Source organism: Jaculus jaculus, chromosome 8 (genome assembly GCF_020740685.1).
Source record: "Jaculus jaculus isolate mJacJac1 chromosome 8, mJacJac1.mat.Y.cur, whole genome shotgun sequence".
Lineage (NCBI taxonomy): Eukaryota > Metazoa > Chordata > Mammalia > Rodentia > Dipodidae > Jaculus > Jaculus jaculus.
In genome coordinates this window covers 71,458,657-71,476,272 of record NC_059109.1, presented here as the reverse complement: position 1 = coordinate 71,476,272, position 17,616 = coordinate 71,458,657, and the positions used below count along the sequence as shown (strand labels likewise).

Here is a 17,616-nt window from a genome sequence, read left to right as displayed (position 1 = left end):
TAGCATCCTGGCATGCACAGACCCCACAGTGGTTACTAGTACACCTACAAGATAAGCACGGTTCTGATTTCATGAACCTTTTGATATGGACGACAAAAGGAAAGAGGCAACAGAGGGAGGACTATCTTGAAATAGGAGGGTCTTCAAGATGGGGGGGGAGAAATTTGGGTAAAGAATGTTAAAGGGACAAGAACACTATCAAATTACTGCATGTTTATATATTAAAGTTCTCAATAAAAAAATAAGAAGTTCCCCACCACTAATTTGTTAGGGAAGAGAGCTACCAAGCTCATTGCAACATGCTGCTTGCCTCAGCCATTCCCAGCAGAAGCAGCAGCCAACTTCCAAAGCTAGAGATGACTTATCAGTGTGGCCCTTCTCTAATATACAACCCCATGGGTGAGATAGCCCTCCCTAACACACAACACACATGCACATGTGCGTACCATGGACTCCCCAAACACAAACTCATCCTCACAACAGCCTCTGCTCTCAGAGTGGTGCAGTCATGGTGGGGAGCAGCCCAGGGCCTCTGAGCCCCATCAGAGCCCTTCTCTGCCTCTGGCCTTCACGTGATAACTTGGAGAATTCATAACCTGCCATCCTGTGGACAGCAGTAAAAGTCATTGCCCCCAGAGAAGAGTTTCAACTCGTCACAAGATATTTGTCCTTCAGACTTGTTCTTAGACTCCATGGTGACTGCGACAGTGAACTCAGAAAGGATGAATCATCATGAAGACAGAGATGTCAAGCTGTTTACCTGCCTTCAGTTCCCCACTGGGCACATATAGGCCCAAGTGAAGAGCTGGTGCTTTTGAGCTAATACTGCCTTAGTCCTTGTTACACGCCTTGTTTGTGAGGGGAGTCATTTCCTATTGAGTCAATAAGACAGATTTTCTGGACTAGGGTCTTTTGTTGAGAATGTGTAGGATACTAGGTGGCCTGCATGCTTATAGACTGAAGAAAAACTGAAAGAGGACAGGAGAAAAAGAAATAACTTCATAACAGTAGATATTTGCAATCATTTGTCATAAGTAGGAAAACATGAAGACACTTTCTGTCAGGAGGAGTAAGTTAATCTTTATTATTCAATACTTTTTAATACCTTGGTTTGGTAGTGTGATTCAAAATTTTAAGAAGAAAAATTTCTACACCATTTTTTATCTCAGCAATCACAGAGGCAACAAAAGTGACAATTAGCACAAAGCTGTCCTGGTTAGTGTGTTGTTTCCAACCTTCAGTGCTTCCCCAGTGGCTGACTCCTGACACAACACGCAGACACTGTCAAAGCACTTCCTGTAAGGAGGAGTGGAAGTCCTGTATGAGAAGTCAGCTCATCTGGATTGATGTCTCAGGTCTTCCCCTAACTTCATGGTCCTCAGCTAATCCTGTGCCTTTGAGCTTCTGTATGAAGTAGCAGCTGCTGCAGGTCACAAAGGTGCTGAGAATCAACAAGAGAGACCTTGGACACAAGCCGTTCAGAATGGCAGAAACACTCTGAGTACAGCAATGACCAAATTCCAGAGCACAGGATCCGAGAAAGCTCAGCTGACCAGCATTAGGAGAAGAAGCTTGCTGAAGGAAAGCCAGACTCACTGCAGGTTTATGTCTGCATTTCTCTGGGTGTAATGTATTAATAGCACAAGTTATAGTGGGTGTATGCATGGCTATGAGAAATGAGCAGAGGAGACAAAGCCTGAAATTGTTCAAATATATCACACGTTACTCTTCTCAGTGAATCAGAGGCCAACCATAGCCACACCACTGCAGTGTGGCATTTATCTATCAAAGTGCACTGGCACCTTTGGGTTACCCTCACAGGCAATGACAATTCGCCTAGTGCTTGCCCTTGCCCGATATCTACAGTTTGGGGCCGTGGAACTTCCTGTCTCTCTGCAATCTGTGACCTTTACCACGCCCTCATGACAGTTCATCTTGCCATTCTTGCACTGGATATCAGGGGTACTGCACATACTACGAATACTCCAGATGTCCTCATGGATGAAGGTGTTGAAACGTTTGCACTGGGAAGTCGTCATCTTCCGTCTCTGCATCATCATGTTGCAGTAACTGTCATTGCCACCTGTGTCCTGAGGGTCCACATGCTGCCGCAAGAACCGTTGGTACATGCGATCCTGGCCGTAGGAGGGTTGCACCAGCCCTAGCCCCAGCACAATCAGCAGCCAAACCAGGAGCAAGGACTGTGTCTTCTGTAGAGCCATCATTACTTTGAAAGTGCTTAAACAGAAAGCAGGGAACAGGAGAAAGGATGTGAATGGACAGAGTTGGTGACAATAGCAACTGAAATTTAAATTTCCTCAGCTCAATAGTCTTCTTTTCCTCCTTTATTTACTATCTACCTACTCTTCCATGCTCCCAACTCCCCCTTGCCCTTTTTCCCAGAAGTGAACAGCTTGCCAGCATGGACTTCTTTGAAAGCAAAGCCTTTCTCTTTGTTGGAAAGCAGGTAGTAGAGCCTGTACAATAAGTAAAGGAAGAATTTATGGTGTAGTTGTTGTGTGGTCCAAGTATTTAAAAGGAAAGATAAATATGTACAATGCTGGAGTTGTCCTGTAATATAATTGCTTCATATGGACTTATGAGGATTGTTTAGTTTCTGAGAAACCCAAATTTCTAAAGTTGGGATAAACTCAGGTCAAAGAAAGTTTATCAAGTGTGATGGCACACATCTGCAATCCCAGAACACATGGGCTATGGTAGGAGGATCTGTGAAGGCCAGGCCAGAGCGAAGTACAGAATGAGTCCAGGACAGCCTGGACTAGATTAAGACCCTACCTGAAAAAAAAAGTGGATATGGGGAGATTTCACAGCAGTTAGAGGTGCTTGCTTGCAGAGCCTTCCAGCTTAGATTCATTCCCTAGTACCAAAACTAGATACACAAAGTGGCCCATGCATCTGGAGTTTGTTTACTGTAGAAGAGTCCCTGATGTGCCAATAATCCTAACATTGTAGTTGCTCAAACTTAGACCCCAGAACGTGGCATCATGGCCAACCTCTTCCTGAGACAGCCCCTAGCCCAGACCATTCTTCCCTCACTCTGGTTCATCTGAGCCGAGGGTAGGGCCCACCACCACATAAAAGTGCAAGGTTTCTGAGTTGCCTGACCTCTCCTGAACCTCTAGCTGCAGATGGTTTTCCTTGACTCCTCCCACCTGGGCCTAGCCAAGGGGAGAATCCCCTATGCCCAACCCCTACTTTCCACTGGGTCTTTACCCACTTCTGTTCTCCACATAGCAGGAGTTCTTTGTACTTTCTTTTCTGGCCTTTCCATGGTTTCTCAGGCCCACCACATGTGCTCTCAAGCCGTGTGGATATATTCATTCTGCTTTCCTTGGTTCTGTACGTCCCTCAATAAATATAATGATTTAATAATTATCCTTCTCAGTCTTATCTTATACAAGTTTTGATTAAAGTTGTACACAAACCTAAAATTTTGGGTTCAAGGACTTTCCTGAACCCCTAACACCCCTACATTCACAACTACACTTTGCTTTTTCACACAGAGACATAAACCTTCTGTCCTCTTCCTGCATCTATAGATTACAAGGCTGTCTGTGTTAGGTAGACAGGAAGGGAAGTGGTCCTGAGAGGAATGGGGCAGGAAAGCCCATGCTTGATGTCCTTCTCTCCCTGAGACCAACAGACACAGCTTCCGAAGGTGAACTTAGTACTCAGGTTTTAGCATTGGCTGAACAGTGTGCCATGGGCGGTTTTTCATTATCTCTCATTTAACAGTTTTTATTTACATAGTCTTAACCTTCTTATTTGTGACCAAAAATATGGGTTAGCAAGAAAACTAGAGACAGAGAACTCAATTATTGCCACGTTTCATAGCCATGATTTCCAGGGAACTCATGTGATCTTGGATAAACCAAGGATTGTTTACCTGCTGCTGTTTCCTGCTGGAGTGTCATCTTTAGCACAGCAAGGCTTATGTGATTAACCTTGAACCACAGTGCTTACTTTACATTAGACCTTCCATTTGCTTCTAATGATTAACTTCCTTTTCTCCCCCAAGTCTTAGCTTTTTATTCATAAAATGGAAGCATTGCTAGATTTTAACCTCTGAAAGTCTTTGGTTCTCAGGAAGCACAGCAGAACCATTACCAGTTTCAACAGCAAAAATCCAGTGACATTAGAATTACAGGGACAAGGTTGTGTAAATTAATGTAATGGTAAAAGGTCCCAGCTGGAAGAAATAGACAAAAGAGTGGTCTGTGGCCCAATTTTGCTGATATGCTAGGTATTGTTAAACTAAGCTTACATATCATTATAATAATATACAGCAGTTTTGCCTACCAATAGTCAATTGTCCCTTGGACATTTAAATCTCCCAGGTCTCAGTCTAACCAGATAAAGGAGTAACTTTGTTTATGATTGGCAGGATTTGTACATGAACTTTTTAAAAAAATTTGCTTTGATTGATCGATTTAAAAAAATTTTTTTGTTTATTTTTATTTATTTATTTGAGAACGACAGACAGAGAGAAAGAGGCAGATATATACTGAGAGAGAATGGGCGCACCAAGGCCTGCAGCCACTGCAAACGAACTCCAGATGCGTGTACCCCCTTTGTACATCTGGCTAACATGGGTCCTGGGGAATCGAGCCTTGAACCCGGGTCCTTAGGCTTCACAGGCAAGTGCTTAACTGCTGAGCCATCTCTCCAGCCCTGTACATTAACTTTTATCAAGTCACCTAAGGTTTTCTCAGTCTTAATATATTCTTGCCTAACACATTCAGAAACCAAATCCTGGCTGGCCCAACATGATCACCCATATCTAGCACCTGCCCCCTCCTTTACAACATCCTCACCCAGTCATTTAGCCCTAAACTGCCCCCAAAGGCAAGTAAAGTCAAGCTGTGAAAAAAGAACTGAAAGCCAGATGGTTTGTAGCAGATGTGAATCTGCCTAGGCCCTGGGCACCAAACCTTACTCATTTACCCACATTCCTACCTGTCAGCCAGTGGCATGGTCTTAATGTTCTTCAGACTCATTTTATCCTCTCTTATGCTAACCCCTTAGTCTTAAGCGTTGATGTTCTCATCTCCCCGATGGCAGTGTTCATACTTGAGACACATCAAACTTCACAGGCCAGGGAGTGAGCTTTACAGTTTATCTAACTATGGTGACAAGTGTTTTCCTCAACCGCCTTACCACTGTACATAATCTAGAGCATTATAGTTTCCATAGGGAAACCATAATGTCAGTGCTGTTCTGCCTTCATCTCCTTCACTTCTTCCATTCCGTTACTGCTAGTGGACCTTAATTTGACCTTGGAACGTGGCTCACTTTGCTTTAAAGAGCACCCTATATTTTCTAAGGTAAAACAAAAACAGTAGTGAAGATTCAAAGGAAACTGTGCTAAAATTAGCACACTTTATTTCCACTTAAAATGACATGCTTATAAAACTACTCCAAGAGCCCTTTTAGCAACTGGCTTATGATCTTTCGAGATTTTATCACAATTTAGGAATCCCTCCTAAACCTTCAAGTACTTGCTCCTAGTTCTATTAATTCTTGATAACACATATAGACTATCTCACAAGAAGCTTGTTTTTTTCTTAATTTTAGTTATTTTCTTTTCAATGTATGAGCTTTGGCCTGTGACCTCAAAGAGAAATAAGTGATTTCACTGAAATAAAGGAATTGCTAAAAATAGCATAGAAATGAATAAATAAAACATTAGATTACCCAGGAGAAAGGACCTTTGATGTCTGGCAGCTTCTTTCCAAATGGAGATGGGTCTAATTGTTTGCTTCATGTGATAAATTCCAGCTGTTGAACTCAGAAACTCTGCCTGGTACTGTTTATATATAGTGCTCATACAAAGGGGTGGGATGGACAGGTCTAAGGACTGAAAGAGACCTTTAAACCAAGGGCACTACTTTTGGGAAAACAAGGTAGAGTCATTCACCTTTTTCCTGGGCATGATTGGATCAAATATTAACCTGTTTGCATGGATTAGAAATTTGTTCTGGGGAACAAAGTTTTACAAGTGTGGCCTTTTGTCCAAAGATGCTGTTTTCTGATTATCCAGCTCTTACCTTGCTCATGACAGAACTGAGTTCTTAGTGTTCTACAATGGGATGGATACAGAAAATGCTATCTCTGATATTTTTTTTTAAAGTACATATATTTTTATTGACAACTTAAAAAAAAATTTTATTAGCATTTTCCATGATTATTAAAAAAAATTCCCATTTTAATTACCCCCCTCCCCTTTCGCCTTTGAAATTCCATTCTCCCTATCTCTGATCTTAAGGTGAACTTTAAGGACTACTTTGGAAGTAGTTGGAAGGGAAAGATATAGTCATCCGATAGGATGCTTCTCAATATCTCTCTTCCTCCTCCTCCTTCCTCTTCATCTTCTGCAAACTGGAAAATGTGGAGGAGATGGATAAATTCCTGGATGCATATCATCTACCAAAGCTAAACTCAGAGCAGATCAACCACCTCAATGAACCCATCACACTCATGGAGATCGAAAAAGTAATAAAAAAACTTCCCAAAAAAGAAGAATCCAGGACCAGATGGATTCCCAGCCGAATTTTATCAAACCTTCATGGAAGAACTCAAACCAACCTTTCTAAAACTGTGCCACACAATTGAAGAACAGGGAAAGCTACCCAACTCCTTCTATGAAGCTAGTATCACCCTAATCCCAAAACCAGGCAGAGATGCCACAAGAAAGGAAAACTACCAGCCTATTTCCCTAATGAACATAGATGCAAAGATCCTGAACAAAATACTCACCAACCGAATCCAACAACACATCAAAAGCATCATCCACCTTGACCAAGTGGGATTTATCCCAGGAACACAAGGGTGGTTCAACATACGAAAATCTGTCATTGTAATACACCACATAAACAAGCTTAAACATAAAAACCACATGATCATTTCGATAGATGCAGAAAAGGCCTTTGACAAGATACAACATCACTTCATGATCAAAACATTGGAGAGAATCGGCATGGCCGGTTCACATCTTAACATAATAAAGGCAATATACAAAGCTCCAAAGGCCCAAATAATACTTAATAGAAAGAGACTGGAGGAATTCCCATTGAGATCAGGAACAAGACAGGGATGTCCTCTCTCACCTCTGCTTTTCAATATAGTTCTGGAAGTCCTAGTCCAAGCAATAAGACAGGAGAAGGAAATAAAAGGGATACAATTTGGAAAGGAAGAAGTTAAGTTAGCTCTATTCACTGATGACATGATTGCATATGTAAGAGGCCCGAGAGACTCCATCCCAAAACCCCTGAAGGTGATTAAATCCTATAGCAAAGTAGCAGGATACAAAATCAATGCACAAAAAACGGAAGCATTTCTGTATGCAAATGACAAAGGCACAGAAAAAGAAATAAAGGACATAGTCCCATTTTCAATAGCAATAAAAAAAATGCAAATGACAAAGGCACAGAAAAAGAAATAAAGGAGTTGAGCGTGGTGGCGCATGCCTTTAATCCCAGCACTCGGGAGGCAGAGGTAGGAGGATCACCATGAGTTCGAGGCCACCCTGAGACTACATAGTGTATTCCAGGTCAGCCTGAGCCAGTGTGAGACCCTACCTCAAAAAACCAAAAAAAAAAAAAAGAAAAGAAAGAAAGGACGTAGTCCCATTTTCAATAGCAATAAAAAAAATAAATAAAATAGCTTGGAATAACGTTAACCAAGGAAGTAAAAGATCTATAAAATGAAAATATAAAAACTCTCAAAAAGGAAATTGAGGAGGACTTGAGAAGATGGAAAGACCTCCCATGCTCCTGGATAGGCAGAACTAACACTGTGAAGATGACAATCCTACCAAAGGCAATATATAGATTTAACACAATTCCAATTAAAATCCCTACAGTGTTCTTCACAGAGATAGAAAAAATGATCTCAAATTTCATATGGAAAGGCAGAAGGCCTCGCATATCCAGACATATCCTCAGCAAAAAATACCTCTGGTGGCATCACCATACCTGATCTAAAGGTATACTACAAAGCCATAGTAATAAAAACAGCATGGTACTGGCATAAAAACAGGAGTATAGACCAATGGAATAGACTTGAGGACCCAGATTTTGGGTCAAGCAACTATAGCTGCTTGATATTCGACAAAGGCCCGAACAATATAGGCTGGAAAAAAGATAGCATCTTCAACAAATGGTGCTGGACAAACTGGATAACCACATGCAGGAAACTAAAACTTGATCCACACATTTCACCATGCACTACACTCAAATCCAAATGGATCAAAGACCTCAACATAAGACCAGAAACTCGAATACTACTGGAAGAAAATTTAGGAAGTACTTTCCATGATATAGGAATGGAAAAAGACTTCCTGAACAAAACCCCAGTGGCTCAAGTTCTTAAAGAGTCACTCAACCAATGGGATCATATGACGCTGAAGAGTTTCTTTACAGACAAGCATATAATAAGCAAAACCAAGAGAATACCCACAGAATGGGAGAAAATATTTGCAGGCTATCCAACTAATAGAGGCCTTATCTCGAGAATTTACAAAGAACTCAAAAGTCTAAGCAATAAGAAGACAAATACCCCACTCACAAAATGGGGTGCAGAGTTGAACAGGCAATTCAAAGAGGAAGATATACAAATGGCAAACACACACTTAAGAAAATGTTCATCATCTCTAATCATCAGAGAAATGCAAATGAAAACAACTATGAGATTCCACCTTACCCCCATAAGGATAACCAACATCAAAAAATCAAATGAGGGCTGGAGAGATGGCTTAGCGGTTAAGCGCTTGCCTGTGAAGTCTAAGGACCCCAGTTCGAGGCTCGGTTCCCCAGGTCCCACGTTAGCCAGATGCACAAGGGGGCGCACGCGTCTGGAGTTCATTTGCAGAGGCTGGAGGCCCTGGCGCGCCCATTCTCTCTCTCTCCCTCTCTCTCTCTCTATCTGTCTTTCCCTCTGTGTCTGTCGCTCTCAAATAAATAAAAAAAAATTTAAATTTACAAAATCAAATGAAAATAAATGCTGGCGATGATGTGGAGAAGCAGGGACACTCATTCACTGTTGGTCGGAATGCAGGATGGTACAACCACTTTGGAAAGCAATATGGAGACTCCTGAAAAAGCTGACTATAGAGATACCAACAGACCCAGTTATACCCTCACTGGGCATCTACCCTAAAACCTTCAAACCATAGGCCAGAGAGATTTGCTCAACCATGTTTGTAGTGGCTCAATTCGCAATAGCTAAAAGCAGGAATCAATACAGATGTCCATAATTAGAAGAATGGATAACAAAGATGTAGTATATCTACACAATGGAATTCTATACAGCAGTAAGAAAAAGCGACACAAAGAAATTTGAGGAAAAATGGTTGAACCTGGAACAGATCATCCTCAGTGAACTTACCCAATCACAGAAAAAAAATTGACACATAGTCTTACTCATCTACAACACCTAACCCGAATCTACCCAAGATACCTTACATACCCAGCAAGCACCTCATGGACTAGACAATAGGATGGATGGGGAGGGCAGGGAGGGCATCGAAGGGTGGAAAACAGTAATCTGGACCCAAATGGCAATGGTACCATAAAATTCTACTTCCTAAAAGACAGACCAAATGGCTGAACCTTCACTAGACCCTTATGGGAAACACCTGAACCACAAGACACTGGAGAGGGTAGGATCAAGACTAACCTAAATCTTCTACATCTTCCCTCCCTCCCTTTCCCCCTCTCCCCTCTATCTCTCTCCTCTCTAACTATTGTATATTAGTTATGTTTTTCCTCAATTTCTTAGTGGGCACTGACCTGTAACCCCCACTTCCAGCTTGGGGCTACCATCCACAATGAGCTTTTGATCAGAGAAACCTACAAGGTTTCCCAAAACAATGACAGACTTCTGTCAGAGTACTTGATGACCAACCAAAGGCCAGTGGTAAGACCCTATTGCTGAAGACCCCATACACAGCTGACACGTAAAATGGAATGGCATGGCTGGAAGCCAGGAGAATGTCAGTCCCCAGAGAGTCAGCGTGTCTAGTGCCAGAAGGTGCTACATGGGCGACTGGGGGAAATGACCAATATCTGTCCAAGCAACTCATTGTCTCACCTAATTAGCAACAAATAACCTGATGTGATGCCCACTCAAGTGCAATCGTGGCACACAGCCATGGTGGGGAACCAACTGCTCCTGATTTGGCTAACTGATCCCCTCAGTGGTAGGAGACCCATAGCTGGTGCTGGGAAACAAGTCAGAACCATTCCCAAACATAAGCACACTCTCCAATATCAAGCTACCATCAATCATGGGCTACAATAGGGCCTACACGTATCAAACTCTCTATCAAAAAAGGAATTGTTATCTCAATTTTCCGGGTGCTTACTTATTCTCCGTTGGAGAATCTGCTTCTCTTTTTCAGATACATGCAGATCCTAAGGAGAGAGCTGCCCCAACATACCTCAAAAGGGGCCCGACTGAAACTAAGGACAACTGGTGAAACAAGCAAGGGTGATGTTTTCCTGATGAACTGGATACAAGCACAAAGAGGAAGGAGACCAACACAGAGAAAAATCAACTCCTACCAAATCAGAACCAGGGCCTCAGAGGTCCCCAACACCTCAGCACTGAAGCAGACCAAAAATGAACCCAACATGGTTCAGGGAAATTTTGCGGAAGAGGGGGCAGAAAGAATGTCAGAGTCACATGTTGGGTCATGATATGCAGAGACATTTATCATACCAATAACTGTGGGCTAACTCCACAATGCACGGTTATTTACATCAACAAGGAGGGTCCAATGGGAGGGGGTAGATCATAGATGAGCCTAAACAACGGTACCAAACTGCCTGTATTTGCTGAAAAGAAAACTTATAAATTAAATTTAAAAAATTAAATTAAATTAAAATTAAAAAAAAATGCAACTGAGAAAATTCAAACATGGGCTGGAAGGATGGTTTAGCAGATAAGGCACTCACCTTCAAAGCCAAAGAACACAGGATCAATTCCCCAGGACCCATGTAAGCCAGATACACAAAGTGGCACATGCTTCTAGAGTGCGTTAGCAGTGGCTGAATGCCCTGGCGTGCCAATTCTCTCATAAATAAAATAAAAAAATTTAAAAAGGAAATATACAAACACCAATACAAACACATCACAGAATGCATATGCAAGAATGGAGATTAAAAGAGGCACTGAAATATAAAGACTATATCAAAATGACCAAATGTGAATCCTATCATACAAATGGTTAAGAAAGGCAAAATGTATTAAATGTATATAGCAAATCCAAAACTGAGAATTTTTTTGCCTTAGTGGAATGGGTTTTGATTTTTTTCCCCTCCCTATGATGTTTCCTTTGTCAACCTGATTCATTTGTGTGGTATAATGAGCGCTTCTTGTTCAAACCTGTATGACCAGACTTGGGGCATGTACTGCCCCAGTGGAGATCAGCCAGTGGCTTTTGACAGTGGATTTTTATCTCACCTTAGCTGAGCTGTGAAGATGGTTCCCTCCTTGGTGTACTCTCACCTTGTCTCAGCTGGTTCCATTTGGCAAAGTTTCAGCCCTGTGTGGGAAAGGTGTGAGTGGAGCCTATGGCTTCTTGCAATCTCCAGTGTTCTAGTGCTGGATCATGGAGGACATGAGGTTGGGGAATGCTGTCAAGAGGTGTTTCCGTGTAGCCCAGCTGGCCTCTCAGTTTGTCGTTTCTGAGGCTCTGCCAGGCACCAGTAGGGCACAGTCATGGTGAACAAGAGGAAGCTCTTTCCAGAGGCTTGCCGATCTACACTGATTAGCTGCAACTTTCTCTTGTTTCTGCAGGGAAATCTCATCTGGCTTAATAAGTTCATCTACAAATCTTGTCTCTCTAATAATAAAGAGTATATGGTACATTATCCTGATTTTCCCCACATCCCCCTCCCCGGCGTTCTTTTGAGAGGCTTTTCATCATCTTCCTCGGGGGTGCTTTCTTTCTTTTTTTCTTTCTGGATAAATGAAAGTTGCATGAACATTTTCTTAAGGGGAAGGATATAAGCACATATATTGATCCCAGATAGGGCTCAAATGACAGACCAAAGAAACAATTGCATCAATACCCTATTTTGTTAACAAAATTGGGATTACTTTCAGAAGATGAGTGTGATGTTAATTATAGGAGGGTGGGTGACTCAAGATCACTGCAAAGTCTAACTTTATCACAGTGACTTCACAGAAACACATCATGGAGTCCTGATTTCCATCAACATTCTACTTTCTATATACTACGGCATCTTCCAAGATCATTTACAGTTGGGGAAATGGCAGGAAGGCCTAACACCTAGAATCCCAGGTCAGAGTCTTACGATGTTATCTTCCTCAATCTACGAAGGTGTATCAATAGCTCCACTACCATAGAGCTAGCTATCACAGTATTTTTGCCATGACTACCAGGCCAAAGCATTCTCTACTCCAAGATGATATTGTGCTTTGCCTGGAGGAAAAATGCCATACAACAATGAGATTCTAGGATGGATCAGGTGGGTAACCAGGAGCCATTAAGGTAGCACAATGACATGTCCTTTTATTGTGAAGTGGGGTTCTAATGTGAGTCTTGAAAAATTGTAGGTGTACAGCTGAAAAAGGAGAACGGCTAAAAGAAAATAAAGTTAATTGTGTTGGAATTCTTGGTTCTCAGGTGCCAGAGATTTCAACCATACTATGGGTGAGGTGCTCCTTACCCTTCCCATGTCCTCATAATTTTCCCTGTCTTCCTAGCATGCCTCACAAGGACAAACTGGAATTTACGCTATATTTGACAAAAGGAAGAAACTTATTTTAAAATTACCATACTCATGATCAGTGGAAAGTTACCAGACCCAATCCCAACTCAGGAACCAGATAAAAAGCCATTCTCTTCATTTTCTCTAAGAGTCGGCATAGAACTTCTTGTCATTTGCATATTGGCTTGTAGTCAAGTACAAGAATAGACTTGTTTCTGTGTGGGGGTGGGAGGGAGGGAATTACCATGGGATATTTTTTTATAATCATGGAAAATGTTAATAAAAGTTTAAAAAAGAAAAGAATAGACTTGTTTCTATGTCCGGGTGCTTCTGTCTCATTCTTGTGATGGAGTGAGTAAACATTTTACTTCAGTTGACTGTACAAATATATTGTTGGAGGTTGGGAATACAAGACAACAGCCATCGTTTATTGGATGTACTATGCCAGAGGAAATTCCCAATATAAGTTCTTTACAATGAGTTAAGTATTACAGAAATGCATGAATTAGGGCTTCTTGTGGTCCTCCCTGGTTTCACTTTTGTTGTGGCCTGTCTGTATAAACAGCAGCAACTTTTCTGCAATTAAAAAACAGGCATATGTAAGGCCAAATAGCTCTACCTGCTGGCAGAAGAGCAGAATACAAAGGAACTACTTACTTCATTTAAAAGGGTGGTAATAGTGTTTTGAGTGAACCTGGACAATCCAGCATTGACAAAGAGAATTTCTGGTAAATCCTTTCAAAGAATCAAAAGACCACGCATTATCCAGCCATGGGGGTACATGTAATTCTACCACGTGGAAGGTGGAGATAGAAGGAGATGGTAGTTATGAAAATTTTCTTTACCCTAAGGTATACTTCTAAGTTCCACAACTTACCTTACCAACAAATCTAAGAAGGAGGCTTTATTGTCTTCATTTTGTCCATGAAGAAACTGTAGGACATAGAAATTGATTTCTGTAATTGCTTAGCTCATACATTGCTGAACCACAGTTTGGACTGAGGTTGGGAGATTGAGAGTGCAGGTGCAAAGTCGCTCATGCCTAGCTTGTTAGGGCTGCCAGAGCGCAGGCATTTACAAAAGCCTGCTCATAACACTGGGAAGCCTTCCATCTGGTGGCAGGCAACCCCGTTGTCTTCTCTTTCCTCACAAGAGAGGAGGTGTTGGGAGATGCTGAATTAAGGACTTTGCTGAGGGATGAGAGGTTTGGGTGCCAGGGACACTAGTGTTCTGGGGTTTTCCTTGGGAATTGGCAGAGAGATGAAGTTCATGTGTTATGAAGGATCACTCCCTGGAAACTTAGAAAATGGGCTGGCCTGAGCAATTCCCTCTCCTTTCCTCCCAACCCCTTGTTTTCATCTTAACTGAGCACAGAAGCTCCTCCCACAATTATTGGAAGCCAAACCCCATGTGATTTATATAAGATCCACACCACAGGGACTGAGTGACTACAGAACTGACCTTCTGCTGTGCCCAGGAGCTTCAGCTGAACAGCCAGGTAAATGGCCACAGAGCTGTTGCCAGGAGCTGCTTAGCTTGAGGGTGAGAAAGGAGGGAGCTAAGGTGGCTTACACTGGGAATAGGTGCCTTGACAGAAGCATCAGGAAAGCTTATGCACACATCAGTTGGAAGTAGAGAGGTGGAGCTGGGGTTCATGCAGATCTTGTGGGGCTAGAGGGTGTCCCAAGTTGGGGAAGGCAAGGGTTTCATTAGGAATACAGCCTCAGGCTGTGTCTCTCTTGTGTTATAAGAAAACAAGGCTGTCAGCCAGGATCCTGATGTCAGGGTGATAACTCAGGAGTACAATGTGGCTTATGGTTGATTCAACATGATCTTCTGGTGAGCCATTTCAGCACCTGGTACAAGAGTATTGTAGATGAAAGGATCTCCAGTACTCAAACACAATATTACCATGAGTTTGGGTGACAATCAGGGTCTCCACCTAGAGGGAAAGATGGTCTGTTTAGTAAGGGGAAGGGAACCACACTGGGGGAGGATAGGTGTGTCTCGTCACTTGGGAAATCTCCCAGCAAGAGAGGCGTCTTCCTGGGGCACCTGAAAGGGTGAGTATTCCTGGGACTGTGTTCTCTTCTAAGGGCATATTCTTCCCCCTCTCTCTTTCCCTGTCAGGCTCTCCCAGAAAAGTAAGACCACCATGGCTCTGGAGAAGTCCGTTGTCCTGTTTCCACTGCTAGTCCTTGTGCTGATGGTGCTAGGATGCGTTCAGCCCTGTCTGGGAAGGGAATCGAAGGCCAAGAAGTTCCAGCGGCAGCACATGGACTCAGACAGCTCCTCCCGCCACGGCCCTACCTACTGCAATGAAATGATGAGGCGACGTGATATGACAAAGGGATACTGTAAGCCAGTGAACACCTTTGTGCATGAGCCACTGGGAGATGTCCAGGCTGTCTGCCTCCAGCAACAGGTCTCCTGCAAGAACGGGAAGACCAACTGCTACAAGAGCAGCTCCAGCATGCGCATCACAGACTGCCGCCTGACAGGCAGCTCCAAGTATCCCAATTGCGCATATACGACTACTGATAAACAGAAACACATCATTGTGGCCTGCGAGGGAAACCCCTCTGTGCCAGTCCACTTGGATGCAACAGTGTAGACAACCTCCTAGTCCAGACCAGTGAGATGTCTCTCTCCCCATTCCTCAGCCTCATCATTCCATCATCTGTCTCTCCTCTTCCTTTCTGGTCCTGAAAGAAGTAACTCCAGTGAGAACCCCTGTCCAACACAAACATGACTCCCTCCTCTGCATCTTGTTCCTTCCTGCTCCTTTCAATAAAACAGTTGCACCCATCTGATGCCTGAGCGTCTCTTCCAGGCAAGGGATAAGAACGTAAGTAGGAGTGGTTTTGCTGAATAGAAAATGGAGTCATTACTGCCTTCCCTTTTGGCCTTGGGACTGCAGTGACCTGAGAATATTTCTTCTTCATGGATTCCTTGAGTTCAAGCATGAAACCTTTAAGTGTGGGCTTTTGTAGTCTGGGTCACTGTCCTAGAGGGTGAACTGATAGAGGGTAAGGACCAAGGCCATTATTCTGTGACACATGGAACCAGGGAGGAAGGTGATATGGTCCCTGAGTCACCCTTGATAGCAGAGTGGGGAGAAGGAGTCTTTGAAAACATGATCCTAATTACCCTTTCTCTTTTGGTCGAATGACTAAAAAAATGGTTCTCCTACTGAAAATGTAAGAACTTTAAACCTTACTGGTCGAAGAGGTTTGTGAAATCATGGAACTGAGGGACTACAAGTAGATTTCAGCTTGTCTACCAACTCAAATCAGAAGTGCCTGTTTAGAATGTTTTAGAAAGAAAATCCTCAACAGATCTATGTTTCCCCTTCAGCCTGTGCACCCTCAGCCTCTGCTGTCAGCGTAAGGACACATAAGGGGGCATATGAGAATCACATTGATCTATTGTGACCCTCACTTTTTTTTTTTTTTTTTTTTTTTTTGAGGCAAGGGGTAATCCCAGCCGACTGGCCTTTTTAATGAAAGAGAGAGAAACAGAGAATGCTGGATGCCAGGGCCTCCGGCCACTGTAGTTAACTCTGAATGCTTGCGCCACCTTGTGTGCCTGTGCATCCTTGCACACTTGTATCACTGTGTGTCTGGCTTACATGCAACCTGGAAAGCTGAACGTGGGACTTTCGGCTTCACAGGCAAGCGCTTAACCGCTAAGCCATCCCTCCAGCCCTGATCCTCACTTTTTAAAGGACTTGCTCATGGCACAACTGAGACTAGAGCACAGCTCTCCTGACTTCCTGCCATTTTCCTTTCTGCTGCTTCAGTGGAACGCAAGAAGAATGTTCCCCAGCCTCCCTTCTCTAGGTCCTGTGGAGTGGTGGCAATATTGCTGGGGCATACTGAGAGAATTCCAAGATACCTGGCCTGTGAGTCAGCCTCACAGCTCCTGATATCTCTCCTAGAGTCACTCATCACTTGCCGTCTCTTTTATCTGTGGTTCTAAGTTGTTGATGCAGTCTCATTCTAACCCAGACTGACCAGGAATTCACTATGTAGTGCCTTAAAATCACTTTGATCTTCCTACATAAGCCACAGAGGTTCACCTGTCATCTTTTTTTAAAATATTTTATTCATATTTATTTATTTGAGAGCAGGAGAGAGAGAGAGAGAGAGAGAGAGAGAGAGAGAGAGAGAGAGAATGGGCACGCCAGGGCTTCTAGCAACTGCAAACGAACTCCAGATGGGTGCGCCCCCTTGTGCATCTGGCTAACATGGGTCCTGGGGAGTCAAGCCTCGAACCAGGGTCCTGAGGCTTCACGGGCAAGTGCTTAACCACTAAGCCATCTCTCCAGCCCACCTGTCATCTTTATTCATGACTTTTGATCATCTATGTACAGTGTCATCTAGTTTTAGACATATTCATAGGACTAGGGAAAGGCTGTACTTCCAAGCAGTATGGCCAGTTCTGAGATTATCTTCATGTGTTACTTTCTCAGATGCTGAGAGTGACTAATTTTCTTGTGTTTGATAAATATTCATTTGATATCTTATTTGAAGGTGATGGTGGGGCGGTATGTGGAGTTATGTGTGTGTCACAGCACGTGGGAAGATAGAGGACAATCCCCTCTTTTCTACCTCGCTTGAGGCATGGTTTCTCTCTTTGTATCTTATTTCCCTATTGTTTGTTGCTGTCTTTACTGGAAGATTCTGGGAAATTTTTCTGTTTCTACCCACTTTCTTGAGCTCTACACTAAAATAGACTTAGAACACACCTACCATGGCTCATGAAATCTTATGTAAGAGGAGGTGGAAAGATCATAAGAGCCACAGAGTACGAGGGAATACCCAGAGACACTCCCCAACCCCTTACAATAACTGAC

General features: G+C 42.9%; 2 protein-coding genes across 3 annotated transcripts; one reads left to right on the top strand and one right to left on the bottom strand.

The window, feature by feature from the left end:
* Positions 1–1,060: 1,060 nt before the first annotated feature.
* Positions 1,061–5,854, bottom strand: LOC123462923 (ribonuclease 4). 2 transcript variants are annotated; one of them, XM_045157267.1, is made up of 2 exons: positions 5,716–5,854; positions 1,061–2,238 (listed from the first exon to the last, which is right to left on the bottom strand). In XM_045157267.1, exon 2 carries the CDS (start codon positions 2,223–2,225, stop codon positions 1,779–1,781), a length of 447 nt encoding a protein of 148 aa, XP_045013202.1. In that variant the 5' UTR covers positions 2,226–2,238; positions 5,716–5,854; the 3' UTR covers positions 1,061–1,778. The 2 variants fall into 2 exon arrangements, with proteins under 2 accessions (XP_045013202.1, XP_045013201.1); XM_045157266.1 differs by lacking the exon at positions 5,716–5,854 and adding an exon at positions 3,272–3,363.
* Positions 5,855–14,892: 9,038 nt separating this feature from the next.
* On the top strand, positions 14,893–15,597 carry LOC123462812 (ribonuclease pancreatic-like). Its single transcript, XM_045156655.1, has one exon. It carries the CDS (start codon positions 14,914–14,916, stop codon positions 15,370–15,372), a length of 459 nt encoding a protein of 152 aa, XP_045012590.1. The 5' UTR covers positions 14,893–14,913; the 3' UTR covers positions 15,373–15,597.
* The last annotated feature ends 2,019 nt before the right edge of the window (positions 15,598–17,616 follow it).

What these genes read in the sequence shown, in the direction of transcription:
- LOC123462923 (XM_045157266.1), bottom strand. Translation starts at nt 3,342, where the DNA reads ATGAATATATCCACACGGCTTGAGAGCACATGTGGTGGGCCTGAGAAA. An exon ending in TGGAAAGGCCAGAAAAGAAA is followed by an intron (nt 2,239 to 3,271) that starts GTACAAAGAACT and finishes TTTCTGTTTAAG; the next exon opens with CACTTTCAAAGTAATGATGG.
- LOC123462812 (XM_045156655.1), top strand. Translation starts at nt 14,914, where the DNA reads ATGGCTCTGGAGAAGTCCGTTGTCCTGTTTCCACTGCTAGTCCTTGTG.